Genomic DNA, 15,554 nt, shown 5'->3' with positions numbered 1-15,554 from the left:
CTGGGTGCACTGCAAAGGGCACGGTGGCCACGGCTCAGCTGCCCTCGCTGTGTGCCGTGGGCTGTGCGGCGAGCGGCCAGCACAGGGGTCACTGCTGCTGTGGGAGCGTGTGTTCCCGGCTGGAAACAGGATATTTTTAGCCTGGAATCTTTGGGAGGGGGTGGTAAGGCCGTGATGGGCAGTGGAGACAGGGGGGCTGTGCTTTAGCATGGTGCTATGGTGAGGCTGCTGGATGTCCCCAGCAATCCTGGCTGGGGCTGTTGGAATCTTGCTCCAGAATAATTTGGAATAAAGCTGGTGCAGAGGAAGCAGCCAGGCCTGGCTCTGGCAGGTCAGCCTCGATCCCTTATCACTTCTGTCATGGCAAATTTTGCCAGGTGGTGACAGGGGCTGGTTGGGGCTCTGTTCCCTGTATGGCTGTGGAGATGCCAAAGTGGCTCTTGGATGGTCAGCCAGGGAAGTTTCCCTAACAGGAGAGGTGACAGCAGGCATGACCTGGTGCCACAACCTGCAGAGCCAGCTCAGCTCCACGCTGCCAGCGACCGCGGGCTCTGCAGGGCTGAGTCACCGTGGCAGGGCCAGGCTCTTCCAGAGCAGTGGTCACTGTCACTGTGCAGACATGGGCATGTCTGTCCCATGTCACCTGAAGGGCACCAGCTTTGAAGCCATTGGGGGCAGGACACCCTGGTTCCAGCCCAAGTGCTCCAGATGCCAAAAGCTGCCAAAAGCCCTGGCACAACTCCCATGTAGGCTCCCATCTCTCTTACCACAGCTGGCACCAGCCTGGTGGCTCTGAGACCCCAAAGCTCAGCCCTTCTGCTATCCTTCAGCTGATGGAAAGCTTGATTGAATACAAGCTTTGCTTGAAGTGGGCAGAAATTTGGAAGAGAGGCCAAAGTGCCAGGTTTGGGTCAGGCAAACATCTTGAAGCACTGGGTCAGTGGCTCCTCTGTGTTCAGGGGTCAAGTTCAAGCATTGACATGGTCATCAAGCTAATGAGGGCTGAAATTGGGGTCCTCTGAGCTACAGCCAGTGGGACTCTCAGGCTGCAAAGAGCCCTCAAAGATAAATAGGTTCCCCTAAATGAGCTCAGGAGGTGAACAAAGCACTGAAGAGAAGTAAAAATACGGGATCCCTGTTATGGTAACCAAGTCCATGAGGAAGGTGGAGGCAGAAGGATTTACCAGCCTCTGAATTACCCAAATTTTAAGGAGCTGTTTTGCATTTCACACGAAAACTGAAGTGAAAATCAACCTCCTGGAGCTTTGGGAGGTGCTTTCACAAGCAGCCGCCGGTGCGTTGCCGACTCCAAACGCGGCTCCCGCGGGGCCCCCGTGGCTTTGAGCCGCTGCCAGCTCCCCTCCAAGGCTGCCAGCACACCTGGGTCACTGCAGGTGACCGGCTCTGGCTCCGGCTCGCTGCGGATCCGACGGGACGCGCAGCCGCGATTTTGTAAATTCCAGCTTGGGAAATCCCGGCTGCGCGTCCCCTCGGATGTTGGGCTGAGCCTTTTAAGCTCATTTTAAAATATGAAATCCTATTTATCCTCTTGTTCCCAGTTTCAGGCTGTGTAGAGATGCAGCGAGCGGGGTGTTTGGAGCATCCCTGTGGGATGCCCCCCTCTCCTCAGGGGGCCGGCAGTGCCCTCTGCCCCTGCCTTGGACCGTTTCTGACTTTAATTTCTCTTGACTCCTCCAAGCTTTGATGCGAAACCCCTCGGAGCTGGGAGCTGCCAGCTGAACTTTGGCCCCTGGGTGGGCTGAGGATGCTCCTGTGATCTGGCCGTACCCTCTGCCGAGCAGCCCCAGGAGTTCTTTCTGCCAAGAAATAAAATAGCCAAAAAAACAAAGTCAAAAGTCTCCTGAGCAGACCACCCACATGTTGTCTTTTTCCACCCCCCAATTTTTCTCCCCTCCCTTTCCCCAAGCTTTGCCTGGACACACAAAAGGTTTTTTTTCTCCCTTTTCATTTCTAAGCCGGGGAAGCAACGCTGGAGCCGAGGGGAGCAGGGCGTGTGCCGCTCATCCCCCACCTTCCCCAGTGGCTGGAAAACCTCCTCACCGGAGCTGGGGGACTTCCCAGGGTCCCTCCTATTCAGGACTGCTCCTTGCCATCACTTTGGATATGCCAAGCCTTGTTTAGGAACACTTTTATCATGGAGGGACACAGCCCCAGCCCTCGGCTTAGCAGTGAAAAGGCTTTTGAAAGCTGCTGTTCCCTGTCCTCTCCGGAGCCTCACACCAAGCCCTTCCACACCAGCTCCAGGCTTTCCTTAAAAGCATCTTTGCTCCTGGAGGTGCATAAGGAAAGGTGATGCTTATTCTTAAGGCTTTCCATAAAGAACAAGATGCAGCAGCATCTGCCCGCAGGTCTAACAGAGGCTGGGGGTACATGTGGGACTCCAGCAGGACATGGGCATCATCCCCAGGATGAAGTACTGAGAGGATGAAGGGGCTGAGAATTGGGGAATTGTGTATTTTATATCATAGTGTGCTGTGGTTTCTTCCATCCCTGGTCTCCTGGGTGTTTCCCTGCGTGCCTTTGGTGGGATAGGGAATCCCAGTGTCCTGTCCCCTCCCTAGGAAATACTTCCCACCAGAACAGCCTCTCCCCTGCCTGGTGCCTGCACTCTGGGATGTCGTGGGCAGCTCTGGCCCCACCATGGCTTATCCAGCCCTGCAGGTTCAGCTCCCTCCACCTCCCCTCCTAATTCACTCCAGCTCCTAATTGCGTTTGCTACTCCTCTTTGAACTTGCTCCAGTTTTACTATCTCTGGTAATGAGGTGCCTGGATAGAGATCCATTAATCCCCATGTCCTGGCAGCAGGGTGACATGAGGAGGAGCTCCCGGAGTGGCTCCCTGCTATCCCAGAGCTCTGGATCAGAGAATCAAAGAACAGTTTGGGTTGGAAGAAACTGTTAAATGTCACCTAGTCCTTCCCTGGAATGTCTCATCCCTGCAAGTGTTCAAGGCCAGGTTGGATGGGGCTTGGAGCAATCTGTTTTAGTGGAAGGTGTCATTGCCCATGACAGGGGATGAGCTGGATGGACTCCCATAGTTTCCAGTTTCTTCTCTGGTTTTTTGGGCTGGTGGTGGTCCTGGCAGCCCCTTCTGCGTTCAGTGGGATGTGGAGACCCCCTGGCAAACCTCGCTCAGCCTCGGGTGCACTCCAGGCAGCTGTTTGCAGATGTGGTAGTGGTGCCGAGGTGTTCTTCCAGGTGTTCTTCCTCCGTATCCAACCTGTCCCATGAGCCTCTCTAAAGCACAGAACCCTTGTTTGATGACAATGCTGAAGGAAAAACAAGGTCCTAGTAGATGTTTCCTCATAAATCCGAGACGTTTGCTGTTTATTGTGAGTCCTTAAGCCCTTCAATCCATTTTTGATGTAATAACGTCCGTAATCCAATCCAACGCTTTTTGGCAGCGGGATGCAGTGAGAGCGGATCTATTACCCTGAGTGTTGTGTTAAAGCCCTTGTCTTGCATTTCTGTTTTTAGATGCAATTAGTCTTAACCTGGCAAGAGTTATTTGTTGTAAACCATCGCTGCTGCTGCGATGTGGCTTCGTCCCTAGGCCGCGCTCCGTCAGCATTTTCCTGCAGCTCAGCATGGGGAAGGGGGTCACCTATACCCTGCCAGCTGCCAGGCTCATCCTTCCTCCTCTGAAGCTTTTTAGGGACACGTTGCCATACTCGCTTTTCTGGCTGTGCTCCTCCAGCTTCCGTTGGTTTGGGAAGCCTTCAGCCCGTGCCAGCGCGTGTGTGCGGAGCCGCTCGCGCTCCTTCCTGCATTCCTTGGGATTTGATAATTCCCTCCCTGGTTCCTTGGGCTGGGGGCTGTGCCAGGGGGGGCTTTGTCAGCCTGCCAGCTCTTTGCTGATGCCATTTGAATGTGGCCACTTTCATGTGCTCCTCATCCTCCTTCCCACAACTTGTTTGGTGGAGGGGAGTTGAAAGCCCAAGGGCCGTTTGATGCCATGATGGGAGCTGTGAACTTCTGCTGATAAAACTCCAATTAAGTGGCTTCCTCCTTCTTCACCCAAACGGGCCGGTGTGTGACACACCCGGGCCAGGCAGAGCCGGCCTGGTGGCATCCATCTGGTGTTGGGGCTTTGCTCCTCCATTCCCATCCCGCTGGGAGGACGGTGGTGCCGTGTGGGAGCTGTGGCCGAACACAAACGGCTCTAACGGTGTCCTGCTCCCGACTTCAAAGCCCAGGCCCTGGCCATGTCAAACCCAAATAATGGCCCTTAGACAGCACGCCGTTCCTTGTCTTGCAGCCTTGTCTGAAGAGCGTGACCACAGTAAATGTGATTTTGTTGAGCCCTGTCCCTTAAGCCTCTGCCTCTTTTCTCTTCTCCTCCTCCCTCCTGACCTTTTCGGCTCAGCGCTGTCCCCGGACAGCCCCTGGCAGCTGATCTCATGGCTCAGCCTTTCACGGCCCTAATAGGGATGAAAAGCCCCCTCAGAAAGGGCCGGTGTCCCGCGCCCGGCCAGGAGGTAAATACCCCATGCTTTGATCTGCTCTGGGGCCAGGGGGGCCCTGCCTGCCACAAACCCCTGCCCAGGGGTCCCTGCTGCCATAACCACCCACCCCGGGGTCCCTGCCTGCTATAACCACTTAGCCAGGGGTCCCTGCCTGCCATAACCACCCACCCAGGGGTCTCTGCCTGCCACAAACCCCTGCCCAGGGGTCCCTGCCTGCTATAACCACCCACCTAGGGGTCCCCATGCCCGCTCAGCTCCCTGGCTGCTGGGCAGCCCAGCTCTGCCTGGCACAGCAGAGGGCTCTGGAGCTGGGCACTGGGTGCTGTTTGCCTGGGAAACTGGGCTGGCTGCATCCCAGGATGCTCTTCCCCAGGAGAAAGGATTTCCAAGAGCATCTCTAGCGTTGTCATGACCCATTAGGAGAAAACAAAATGTGTTTAACTCCTCAGTGCTCCTGAGCACTGAGGTGACAGTAGAGATGGTGTGCAGGGGTGATGGCAGTGAAGAGGTGACATCTCCCCCTGCATCACCTGCCTGATCCTGCTCTGCTCTCCTGTTCCTGGGACACTGGGAATTTGCCTTCTCAGAAAGGGCTCTCTTGGCTGCTGTGGTGGGATGCTCAGACCAAAGCAGGTTTTTTGGTACATCCCATCTTCCCTTTTCTCATCCTGGCTCTTCCAGCCCCTGCTGCTCCTGCTTTATCTGCAGCAAATCCCAGGGCTTCTCCTGGAGCTGCAGCTGCATGGATTGTGGTGGACCTGGCTCTTCAGTGATGGTCACCTCCTAGGACTTCCTCTGGGACACTGGAAGAGATTAAAATTGGCTGCTTTTGGATTAAACATTGAGTAGGAGATTCTCAAGGCAGAAGGAGCTTTCAGCTTGATGAGGAATTGGAACAAATCCTGGCATACTGGTGTGTCTGGGAAGCTGTGCATGGATAAGTGCAGGCAGCTACTTCCTTGGCATATTTTTTTAAATAACCATAACGTCAAGACCCTTTCCCTGGGCTTTTCTCCTGGGATCCCTGTTGCAATCCACTGCTCCTGTAGTGCTGGGAAAATGCTTGTTGGCATCACTGCAGCTCTGAACTGTTGTGGAGGGGTCTGTGGTGGAGGGTGCTGGGTGTGTCATGGTAGGTGTTGGGATGTGGTGGTGGATACTGGTGATGGTGGGTGCTGTCTGTCAGACCAAGAGCTCACTGGGGGCTCCAGGAAGCACCACCACATTTGGACCTTGAGATGTGCAGGGTGCAGAGTCTTGACATTAATGAACTGTGCCATGCCACCCTTTCCCATCCCTAATTTCTAGAGATCTGTGTCTATCCACCCATCAGCCAGGCCAGCCCAGGTGGTGTGTGGCACCTTTATCAGGTCACCTTTCTGGGGAGGATTGGTGTCATCCTCCATTCAAAGTCTTTTTGGCCCAGGATTGATGTTTTTGCTGCTGCTGTGTAATGCCTGAGCTGTTTGATCCCACCTGCCAGTGTGTAGTGGGAGTTACACATCTCATTGAGAGGGGGCTGCAGGAGCAGTGGAATCTGGGGGCAGCTGCAGTGGAATCAGCTCTAACTTGGGGGAAGAGAGTCACCTTCCTCCATTTATTACTCAACAAAGAGGCAAATCCTTTTCTGGAGAGTCAGGGATTTACTGGAAATTTCCAAACCCTGTAATCAGGGTGTTGCTGGAGACTATTTGGCCCATGCACTGATGTCTGCCTGGAGCAGAGACTGTGCAATCCCCAGAAGCAATGGATCATCCCCTGCTCCTGTTGTTGTGGGGTGCAGCACTGGGAGCTGCAGGTGATCCTGCTCCAAGCCAGGCTCTGGTGGGTGCATGGCCACTCTGGGAGCTGTGCCTGGGCTGGCTCCTCTTGCAGGCATTATTTGCAATTCTGGGCCAGGAGTTTCACTGATGTCACCTCCCCAGTTCCAGGTGTTCCTGGTGGTTATGCAAAGTCTGCCTGTAATTGCAGTGGGGTTTCCTCCTGGCTGTCCCACAGCACCCAAAGCTGCTGTCCTTCCCCATTGCCTCCTTGGCTCCCTGAGCTCTCCCAGGCACCTGGAGCTTTCAGAAGATCCGCACATGAATCTGTCCCTCTGTCAGCCTCTCTGTCCCTGATAACCTGAAGTTTTTTCTGAGCCCCTGGGAGCACGGATGGCACTGCCTGTCTCCATCCCCTTCCCAAAGGATTTCTCAGTCATCTCCCAGATGTTTTGCTACTTAACAGGAGAGATTTACACCCTGTTAAAAGGCAGTAAGTGCTTTCCTCCCCTCCTGCTCCCAGCACCACAAATGGTTCTGGCAGAGCATCAGGTGGGGAATTACGTGGCACTTCCATCCTGACCTGTCTGCAGTTGCTTGGGGCGACCACAGAGACTGCACAAATCACCTTCCTCTCTCAATGATGTGTTCTTTCTTTGGAAGGGATGGACAGACCTGAAGACAAAGGGTTTATTTAAGTCCATGGTCCCCCTGAGCTGGGCAGGAAGCAGGATGGGGACACGTTTCCACAGCTCATCACACAGACAGTGTTGATAATAAAGGGCTTGAGTGAGTCACCATGCTGTGGTCCTGCAGCCAAGATGTGCTTTCCAGCCTGGATGAGGTTCCCTGCAATCCAGCAGTGACTCTTAATTATGATACTAATTAGGGTTGGGTATAATTTTCTGCCAGAAAGCTGTTTTAGTGGGAAATTAGCTTTTCACTTAAGCATTACTTGGGTTAAAGTGTCTTTTTCCAGTGGATACTTAAGTGTTTGCCTGTTCTCCCTTTGCCCCAGGGAAAAACAGGAGAGAGTGGAGCTGTAGGTGGTGAGGATGAGTGTGGTCAGTGGTGTCCTTCCTTATTTCAGCAGTAACTGTGTGTCCTTCTGCCCTGTGTAAGGAATGGGGCTAATTTAACCCTTTAATTTGAATTTGGGGGTGCCGACCCTGGCCAGGGAAAGCCAAACCCCACGTGATGGTTTTCATTCCTATTTCCAGCAGTTCATTTGAACTGGGGATTTTCCCACTGTGTTTGCTGGAGCAGGGAGTGTGGGGTGGGATGGCCAGATTCCCAGTGCTCCATGGGCTACCTGCAGCTACCTGCAGGCTCCTCACCTGCCCTGTACAGCTGTGGGGAGGGACACAGCAATCCCAGCTGGCTTCATGGCATGGGCCTGGCAGTGCCTTGATGCCAGGGAGGAGAGCAGAATGGGCTCTCCTGTGGTCAGTGGTGCTGGTGGAGCAGCCCCCATGGCCCTTCTCTTTCCATGTGGCTGGAGCAGCTCTGGAGCCGCTCTGGAGCTGGCAGGAGTGGCTGTGAAACCCAAGCCTTGCACCTCCTGTGCTGTGCAGGGACGGGACAGGGCTGGGCTGGCTCACACAGCCATTTCAGGGGCTGCAGGGCCCCTTCTCGGTGCAGCTGCCTCGGGAAGGCTGGAAGGAGGCTGGAAGGAGGCTGGAAGGAGGCTGGGAGGAGGCTGCTGGCAGTGTGACAGCGTGGGGTGGGCTCCCTCTGCACAGCCCCTGCCCCAGTGCTGGCAGCAGCCCCAGCCAATGTGCTAGAGCTCGGGGAAGGGGCTGGGGGATGTGTGTGGGGTGGGGACCTCATGTCCCCACAGTGGGGCTGGCTAGGAAGTGACACCAATATTAATATTAATATTAATATTAATATTAATATTAATATTAATATTAATATTAATATTAATATTAATATTACCAATAACGGGATGCCCTGAGCCAGAGCTGCGTGGCCCTGATGCCTGGGAGGAGCAGCAGGAGGAGGAGCTGGGGCTGTAAGCAAGCCGTGCTCCCTGGAGGCCCCAGGGAGTTGGTGTGCAGTGGAGCAGGCAGGTGCCTCTGCTCGGTGACCTGGAAGTGGCTCTGTGTCCCCTGGGGTGCCAGCCCTGCTTGGGATGGGGGCAGGAGCTCAGTGCCTGTTCTGGGTTGGGCTTCCAGGCACCACCTCTGTGTCGGTACCGAGGGGGTGTAAAAAAGCTTGGAACATCTGGAGAGGGGAGGTGGCAAGAGCTGGGGTTTGATTTGGACTGCATTCTGCTCCTGGATTCCTGCAGGGATCTCTGGCAGTGTCAGCTCCAGGGTGACCTGTAGGGACTTCACCTGTGCCAGGAGGGAATGAAAGCCCAAGGGTGTCCAGGCTGGGCTGAGGCTGCCCTGCACCAGCTGCCCCTTGCCCTGGTCAGTCCCTGGCTCCAGCAGGGTTGGGGTCAGGCTGTGGGCACTGGTGGGGTGCTGCCACCTCTCCTGAAGTGATGGACACAAGAACCTTGTGCAGGTTTAGGGGTGAGGGGGTGGTGGGGATGGCGGCTGGGCTGCGGCCACGCCGTGCCTGGCTGGGGCTGGAGCAGGGCTGAGCTGCACAGATGGAAGAGTGATTAAGAGCAATAAAAGGAAAGAGACTTGGATTCGCTACAGTCTCAGCACATTAATTGTGCTTTGGGGCCCAAATCATAACGCAGCCCTGCTAGAGGGAATCCAGCAGAGAAACCAAACATCTCGCTCTGGCCAAGGCTGACCATTTAAGAGACCCTTGCCTTCATCTCTTGCCAGGTATTACTTCCAGCGTCTCCCATCTGCCAAAACCCGAGTTCTCCTTTGAAATATTTTTAGGGGAGGGAGAAAAGCTCTGGTGACACCGAGTGCTGGCACTGGGGAGGCAGCAGGGACAGCACATGGCATTGCTGGCTTGGAGATGGGACTGTGGGGTTGTTGGGGGTCTCAGCCATCTGTCCCAGCTCTGTGGTGTGTGTCACCGGGCTGGATGGGCGTGTGGGATTCCAGGAGTGGAGGTCCTCCCTGGCTTCCATGGTGGCTGAGCATCTCCTCTAAATTGACAAGCAATTACATGGTTAATGGTATCACTGTTAAATCCTCATCACTCAGCAGCCCAGGGCTTAATGCTCCATTAGGGCAGAGGCATCTGATGGCTCTCCGGGCTGGGAGCGGCCTTTGGAAGTCAGCCTTTGCAAGTCACTGGCCAGAGGTTATTTTTGCTCTCCCACTACAGCCAACCTGTGAATCCATCCAAAATGGACTAGGGCAGGAAAATGCAAAATGCTCCTGTACCTCAGTGTTGCTGGGGCTGTCTGGATTGAGCCTTGCTGGTGTGGCATGGGGAGGTGACAGTGTTGTTTGAGACCTGCCATTTCCTATTCCATGGGTATTCCCAGCTCCCTGCCTGGCTTCCTTTGTCGTGTCACAGCTCTGCCTCCTGCTGCTGCCCTGCAGCTGCCTCTCTGCAGCTCGGGGCTCCCCCAGCTCTCCTGCAGCCACTGCCGTGCCTGTGGATTTAACATTTTCCTCTGTGGGTTGCTGACTCTGGATTCCATCTGCTGAGGATTGGTGGTGTCACCATGGCTCACCCTACCCATGGCAATGAGTGGCACAGGCACCTGGAGAATCCATCGAGTGCCATCTGGATCCCAGTCTGGATCCACTGGAGCTGGGCTGAGCTGAGCCTGGAGCCTTCTGCTGGGAGAGCAGGAAACAGAGCAGGAGCAGCTCTTCATCACTGAGCTTCCAGGGAATTGTGCAGGAGGAGCCTTTCCCGATGGATCAAGGGCCTGCTGCTCTTACATCACCCTGCCCTACGTGTTCACATCAAACTCTCTGGACTCTGCACCATTTGCATGGATTTGGGGATTTAGGATTTTGACTTTTGGAAGTCCAGCCAGCTGTGTGGAGCATCCAGCTTCTCTCCAGCCCGTTGTGGATTTACACAGACTGTGGAAGTTCATGTCCTTGTTTCCAGAGGCCATTCCAAGACCATCACTGTGGGTTTTACAAACGTTTTTCCTTTTTTTTGTTCCCTCAAGTAACTACTTCATTTTTCCACTTGGTTCCCTCTCAAAGCTACTTTCTCCCTCATCATTTCCATGGGCAGAACAAGAAGAAACTTTGTGTCCAAGGGAAGAAGGATGTTCAGCTGTGTCCCTTCGTCCAGCCCTGTGGCTCCAGCTGCCCCCTCTGTCCTCTTTGGACCTTTAATATTTTTGTTGAATAGTTATTTGGAGGAACTGCTGCCTTTGTGGGATCTTCTGGTTTCCCCCACTTGAACCACGCTTGCTTGTTACCTCATTTTGTTATAATTAGTTAATTATTTATAAATCAGACCTTGTGAGGCCTCACAGGGACTGGTTTTTACAGACTGCTGCCTTCTCCCTCAATGGATGCATCTCTTCAAGATGCAACAACCCATGGCATGGATCTGGAAGCTGGGAAACTGTTCAAGGAGCTGCTTCAGGGCTGTGAGCTGGGATGTGTCTGCTGATTTCACCCCCAAACCGGCGCCTCCAGCCTGGGAGAACTGGGCTGCCGAGCTTTCTGCTGGAGTTCACTCCTGATGTGTTTTTATGGGGAGGCTGAGCTCAGGTCCATCCTGTTTGGATTCCAGAGAACTCGTGCAGGCTGTCGGGGGCGTTTCTCCACATTCCCGGGCGTTTGCGTGGGGCTCAGCGCTGACAGTGCCGCTGTCGGAGCGGCCGCCAGCAGCTCCATCCCAGCTGGATGCTCCATCCCAGCTGGATGCTCCATCCCAGCTGCATGCACAGCTCCATCCTGGGAGCTGCTGGCAGGGGGGACCCCCTGCAGGAGAGGTGATAACTCAGCAAATGGCCCAAGGACTTTCCGATTAGAAAAACATTTGCTGGGGTTTCAGGCAAGAGCCGTGATTGCACAGAGGGGTTTGGAAAGAGCTGATGGACTCAGAGCAGGATCTGGGTGTGCTTTGCAGAGTATCCCAGCTCCTGGAGGCACCCAGCCTCCTCTGTGGGAAGGGGATTGTGGAAAGATGACCTTGCTCTGTACTCCAGCCTCTTCCTGTCCCCTCACCAGCACCCAGCAGGATCCAGTGGATTCATCCCAAATTTCTGTCAGTCACCTGCCCTCCCAGACCTGCTCTTTCGCAGGCTGCACAGGGAACCTGAAACCCCGGGGCTGAGCTTTGGCCATGAGGCTCGGGGAGGTGTTGGCTGCACTGTGCTGGCCAAGTCCTTCCTTGTGTCTGGAAAATTATCCCTGGACTCTCTGATTCTCCATCACATTGCATTCCCCAAGCTACTGCTGACTTCTCCTGGGTTTCCCTGCTTCCCTGGGTGAATTGATCCCTGTGGTTGGATTTGGTGGAGCATTGGGATGATTTGTGATTTAATGGGGTGGGAACCATCCTGGCTCCATGACAGGCACAGTGGCCACATCCAGGACCCTGGTGAGGTCAGAAACCAGTTTTTTTTGAGTCTGCTTAGCAAAATCTGCCATTTAGGTGCATAATCCTAAAATCTTCATGTTTGAGTTTATTCTCTCTTGTGTCCCCCCTGCCCTGAGCCCCACAGAGGGCCGGAGGATGGGGGACCTTCCCTGTGCTCCCATGGGATCCAAGGGCTGAAAACTCAGTGCTGGCTCCAGCAGAAAGTTAATGTGAATTTAAGTGACTTCTGCCCTGCAATTAGAGCCCCCAGAGCCCACTGGGGCTCTGAGTTTACATTCTTCACCGAGGCACAGGGTGTAATTAGAGATGTATAATTTAAACTGTGCATATGCAAGTGTTCCCATTCTGCACCAGGAGCAAAGGAAATTATCCAGGAATTAAAGGGGGAGGAGGGTGCAGGCGTGGAGAATGGCTCACTTGTGTGGATGTGGCAGTGAGAGGAAGCTGCAGGGATCATGTCCTCACTGCTGCAAGCAGCTTTGGAAGGGGCAGGAGCTGGGAATTCGGTGGGCTCCAGATTGGGGTGTGAAGATGTGGCTGTAATGGGGGGTCAGGAGTGAATCCCTGGGGTAGGAGGTGCCAGGGGACAATGGAGACCTGCACAGTAAAGAGCTGCCCAGCAGTGCCCTTCCAGCTCCTAGGAGCCTGTCTAACACTCCCTCTGTTTTCTTGCAGCCACTTCCAACGGCACGCTGGATGGCCTGGAGAACCGGGAGGGAGGGGTCTGCCAGACACGCTCCATGAAGATTGTCATGAAAGTGGGGCAGGGTGAGTCCTCCTCTTCCCTGGGGTCTCCTGCTGCCCCCTGAACAGTCCCTGTTCCTCTGAGGGTTGTGGGAGTTAAAGATTCCCGGGAAACTGAGGCCAGGGCAGCTGCTTGTGGGAGCACTCCTGGGTTAGTTCAGCAGAATTTCATTTTTAGGATCTTTCTTCCTGCCTTTTTTCTCTTGCCAACATGGCGCATGTGTGGAGCACTGGGGTTGAAAGGGAGTGATTGTTCTTGGTTGCCTCGTGGGCCTTATCCCAGCAGGAAGTGAGCTGGGTACAGGACCCACGAGCCCTGTGACTTCCCAGGCATCCAAGAGGGGACTGTAGCTGGCCAGGCATCAGGGATTGGGCTTGGTGGCTCTCAGCTGTGGAGGCCACCAGGCTGTGGGGACTCTGGTGGCAGTGGGACATCAGGGATATCACCAACAGGGTCTTTTCATGGAGCTCCTGCTCCCCACCACCTCCATCCCAGCTGCTTCCCAGCCTCAGTAATGCCCTGGGCTCGTTTTGGCCCCGACTCGGATGCGCAGCTCCCGATTCTGCTTCTCATTATTGTGTTTGCACGTCGGGGCCAATATTTATAATAAACAGGCAAAGCTGTGCTGCAGCCTTGGCCTCCTGCCTGCCCTTCCCTTCCCTTCCTCCCGCTGCCCGAGCAAGAAACCTGTCCCAGCCCACGCACGGGAGCTCTGAAAACAGCAAACCAGGGAATGAGGGTGGGGACCTGCTTCACACAAGCCCTGGAGCAGCTCAGCCTTGCTCTGTTGCTCTCGGCATCTCCCAGTGCTCTGTGCCCCGTGGGAGTGGCTGACAACTGGGGGTGCTTCTTTAGGGGGGAACAAGCCCTCCAGGTTGGATCAAAGCTTCTCATCCATCCCTGCCCTCCCCTTTCCCAGATCCAAATGCGGTGATCCCAGAGCAGCTGACGACGAGTCGGCCGAGCAAGGAGTCGGATGACACCGTGAAGGTCGTCACGCAGAGCCCGCGCAGCAAGGTCCCAGCAGTGGAGGAGCCTGGCAAGCCAGGTGGGTGTTCCAGGGATCCCCAGCAGAGGGGTGGGGCTCTGCCCACCCTGAGGCCAGTGGAGCCACTCCAGGCTGAGCTTGTTGCTTGGATGCCAGGGATACCAAACTCTACGGGTCCGAGATCTGGATGGGTTTGCCCTAAATGTTGTGCCCATCTCTGCTGTACTGCTGCTGTCCCAAGCCCAGGGTGCAGAGCAGCTTGGGTTTGTTTTCCCATCTTCTGGCAGAGCTTGGCAGGGAAGTGCTCTTTCAGCATTCTTCCTCCTCCTCCTCTTCCCATGTGTTCCTCACAGTACATCTGAGAGGGCTTGGAGGAGGTGAGGTCCTCGGGTGTGAGAGCCCTTTGAAGGGTGGTTTCCTGAGTTCCTGGCCCCTCTGAGAGCAAAGTGGAATCAGATGAAGCTGGGAAGAGTCTCTCTTTCCTTCCTGCCTGGATCAGCCCCTGAGTGCTGCCCCTGCAGGGCCTGATGCTGCCCCAGCCCAGGGGGCAGTAATTGGAGTCTGTGGGGGATCTGAATATCAGATCCCATGTTCACCAGGGCATCCCGGTCAATTGTGGGGAGGGAAGGCTCCCCATGTCTGGAATGGTGTCACCTGGACATGATCAGCACTCTGCTCCATAGGCTGGCAGATGGGAAGGGGAGCAGTGGTGCAGGATGGTGCCCCCTCTGTGGATGCCTGGGGCTCCTGCCTGCCCTGCCCAGTCCTTCCCAAGGATGTGTGGTCTGACTGGGGTGGGAAGGTGGGGAGCAAGTGCCATCCCCTTGGAGGTGGGGGGCTCCCCTCCTTGGGAGCATGGCAGTAGAATGTTGTGCTGAGTTTGGGGGGCAGAGAGGGGCTCCAATGGGCAGCTCATCCCCCTGCTCCACAGGGTGATCATGCATGGACAGGGCACAGATCTGGCTGCCTCTCTGATCCCCATCTCCCCTTCCCTCGCAGGCTCCGTCAACCAGGACGGCCAGGAGACCCAAGGTCCCAGCGATGGCTTCCTGAGCTCCAAGGTGGCCGTGTTCGCCGCCATCGGCGCCGGCTGCGTCATCTTCATCCTCATCATCATCTTCCTCGTCGTGCTCCTGATCAAGATCCGCAAGCGGCACCGGAAGCACACGCAGCAGCGAGCCGCAGCCTTGTCCCTCAGCACCTTGGCCAGCCCCAAATGCAGCGGGAACGCGGGCTCGGAGCCCAGCGACATCATCATCCCCTTACGGACTACAGAGAACAACTACTGCCCGCACTACGAGAAGGTGAGCGGGGACTACGGGCACCCCGTCTACATCGTGCAGGAGATGCCCCCGCAGAGCCCAGCCAACATTTACTACAAGGTGTGAGGAGCAGCCTGGGCAGGGCCGATGCAGCAGCGCGGGAGCGCCGGGCGCGGGGCTGGCGCCGCAGGGAGGAAGCGACACGTCCCCCCCAGGCACGGCGCGGGGAGCGGCGCCGGGGAGCGGAGGGCTCAACGCTCACCTGCTGATTCTCCCCTTTGTATTTAGTTTTGTAGTTCTCAGCTTTTGTAATCCCGAGACTCTTGAGGGTGAGCCTTCAGCCTCCTCTTCTTCTCCAGACTGTGGCCGGCCGTGGGGGGCGGGCGCCGTGCCTTTCCGTGCTCGGGACACCGCTGGCAAACCCGGAGACTCCACCTCCCCTTTGTGGTTGGGATTTCCCCGCGTTACCCTCGGGCCCTGCAGGAAGTGCCCGCCAGCACTGCGGGGTCCCGGGCCTGGAGCGACGCCGGGGCCTCGGGTCCCAGGAGCAGCGGGCGCACAGGGGGATGGGGAGGAGGAGGATGCTTTGCCAAGGTGCCAAGATGCAGACAACTGTGCAGGGAGGAAGCTGGCAAACCCGATTTACTACTACTACTATTATTATTATTATAATTATTTTAATTTTTTTGTAACATTTTTATTTTTGTGAATTCCGGGCGGGACTCTGGCCCGCTGCCTCCGGGCACACGCCGTCACCTCCTTCCAGCACATCATCCTGCCGGCCATGGGGCAGATCCTGTTCCCCCCACTGCCCCTGGAAACTTTTGTGTTCGTAGCTGTTGACTCTTGTTTTAGTCTCTTTATAAAA

General features: G+C 55.6%; 1 protein-coding gene across 1 annotated transcript in view; it reads left to right on the top strand.

Moving 5' to 3' along the window:
- Positions 1-15,332, top strand: part of EFNB1 (ephrin B1) — a 44,667-nt gene extending 29,335 nt beyond the window's left edge. Inside the window, exons 3-5 of the mRNA XM_056491420.1 lie at positions 12,367-12,459; positions 13,356-13,484; positions 14,424-15,332. Of these exons, the coding sequence (XP_056347395.1) occupies positions 12,367-12,459; positions 13,356-13,484; positions 14,424-14,812 (611 nt within the window). The 3' untranslated portion in view covers positions 14,813-15,332. The remainder of the gene's footprint in view (positions 1-12,366; positions 12,460-13,355; positions 13,485-14,423) is intronic.
- Positions 15,333-15,554: the final 222 nt, after the last annotated feature.

The sequence above is a fragment of the Oenanthe melanoleuca genome, chromosome 4A (genome assembly GCF_029582105.1).
Source record: "Oenanthe melanoleuca isolate GR-GAL-2019-014 chromosome 4A, OMel1.0, whole genome shotgun sequence".
Lineage (NCBI taxonomy): Eukaryota > Metazoa > Chordata > Aves > Passeriformes > Muscicapidae > Oenanthe > Oenanthe melanoleuca.
This window is presented reverse-complemented; position numbering and strand designations above follow the sequence as displayed.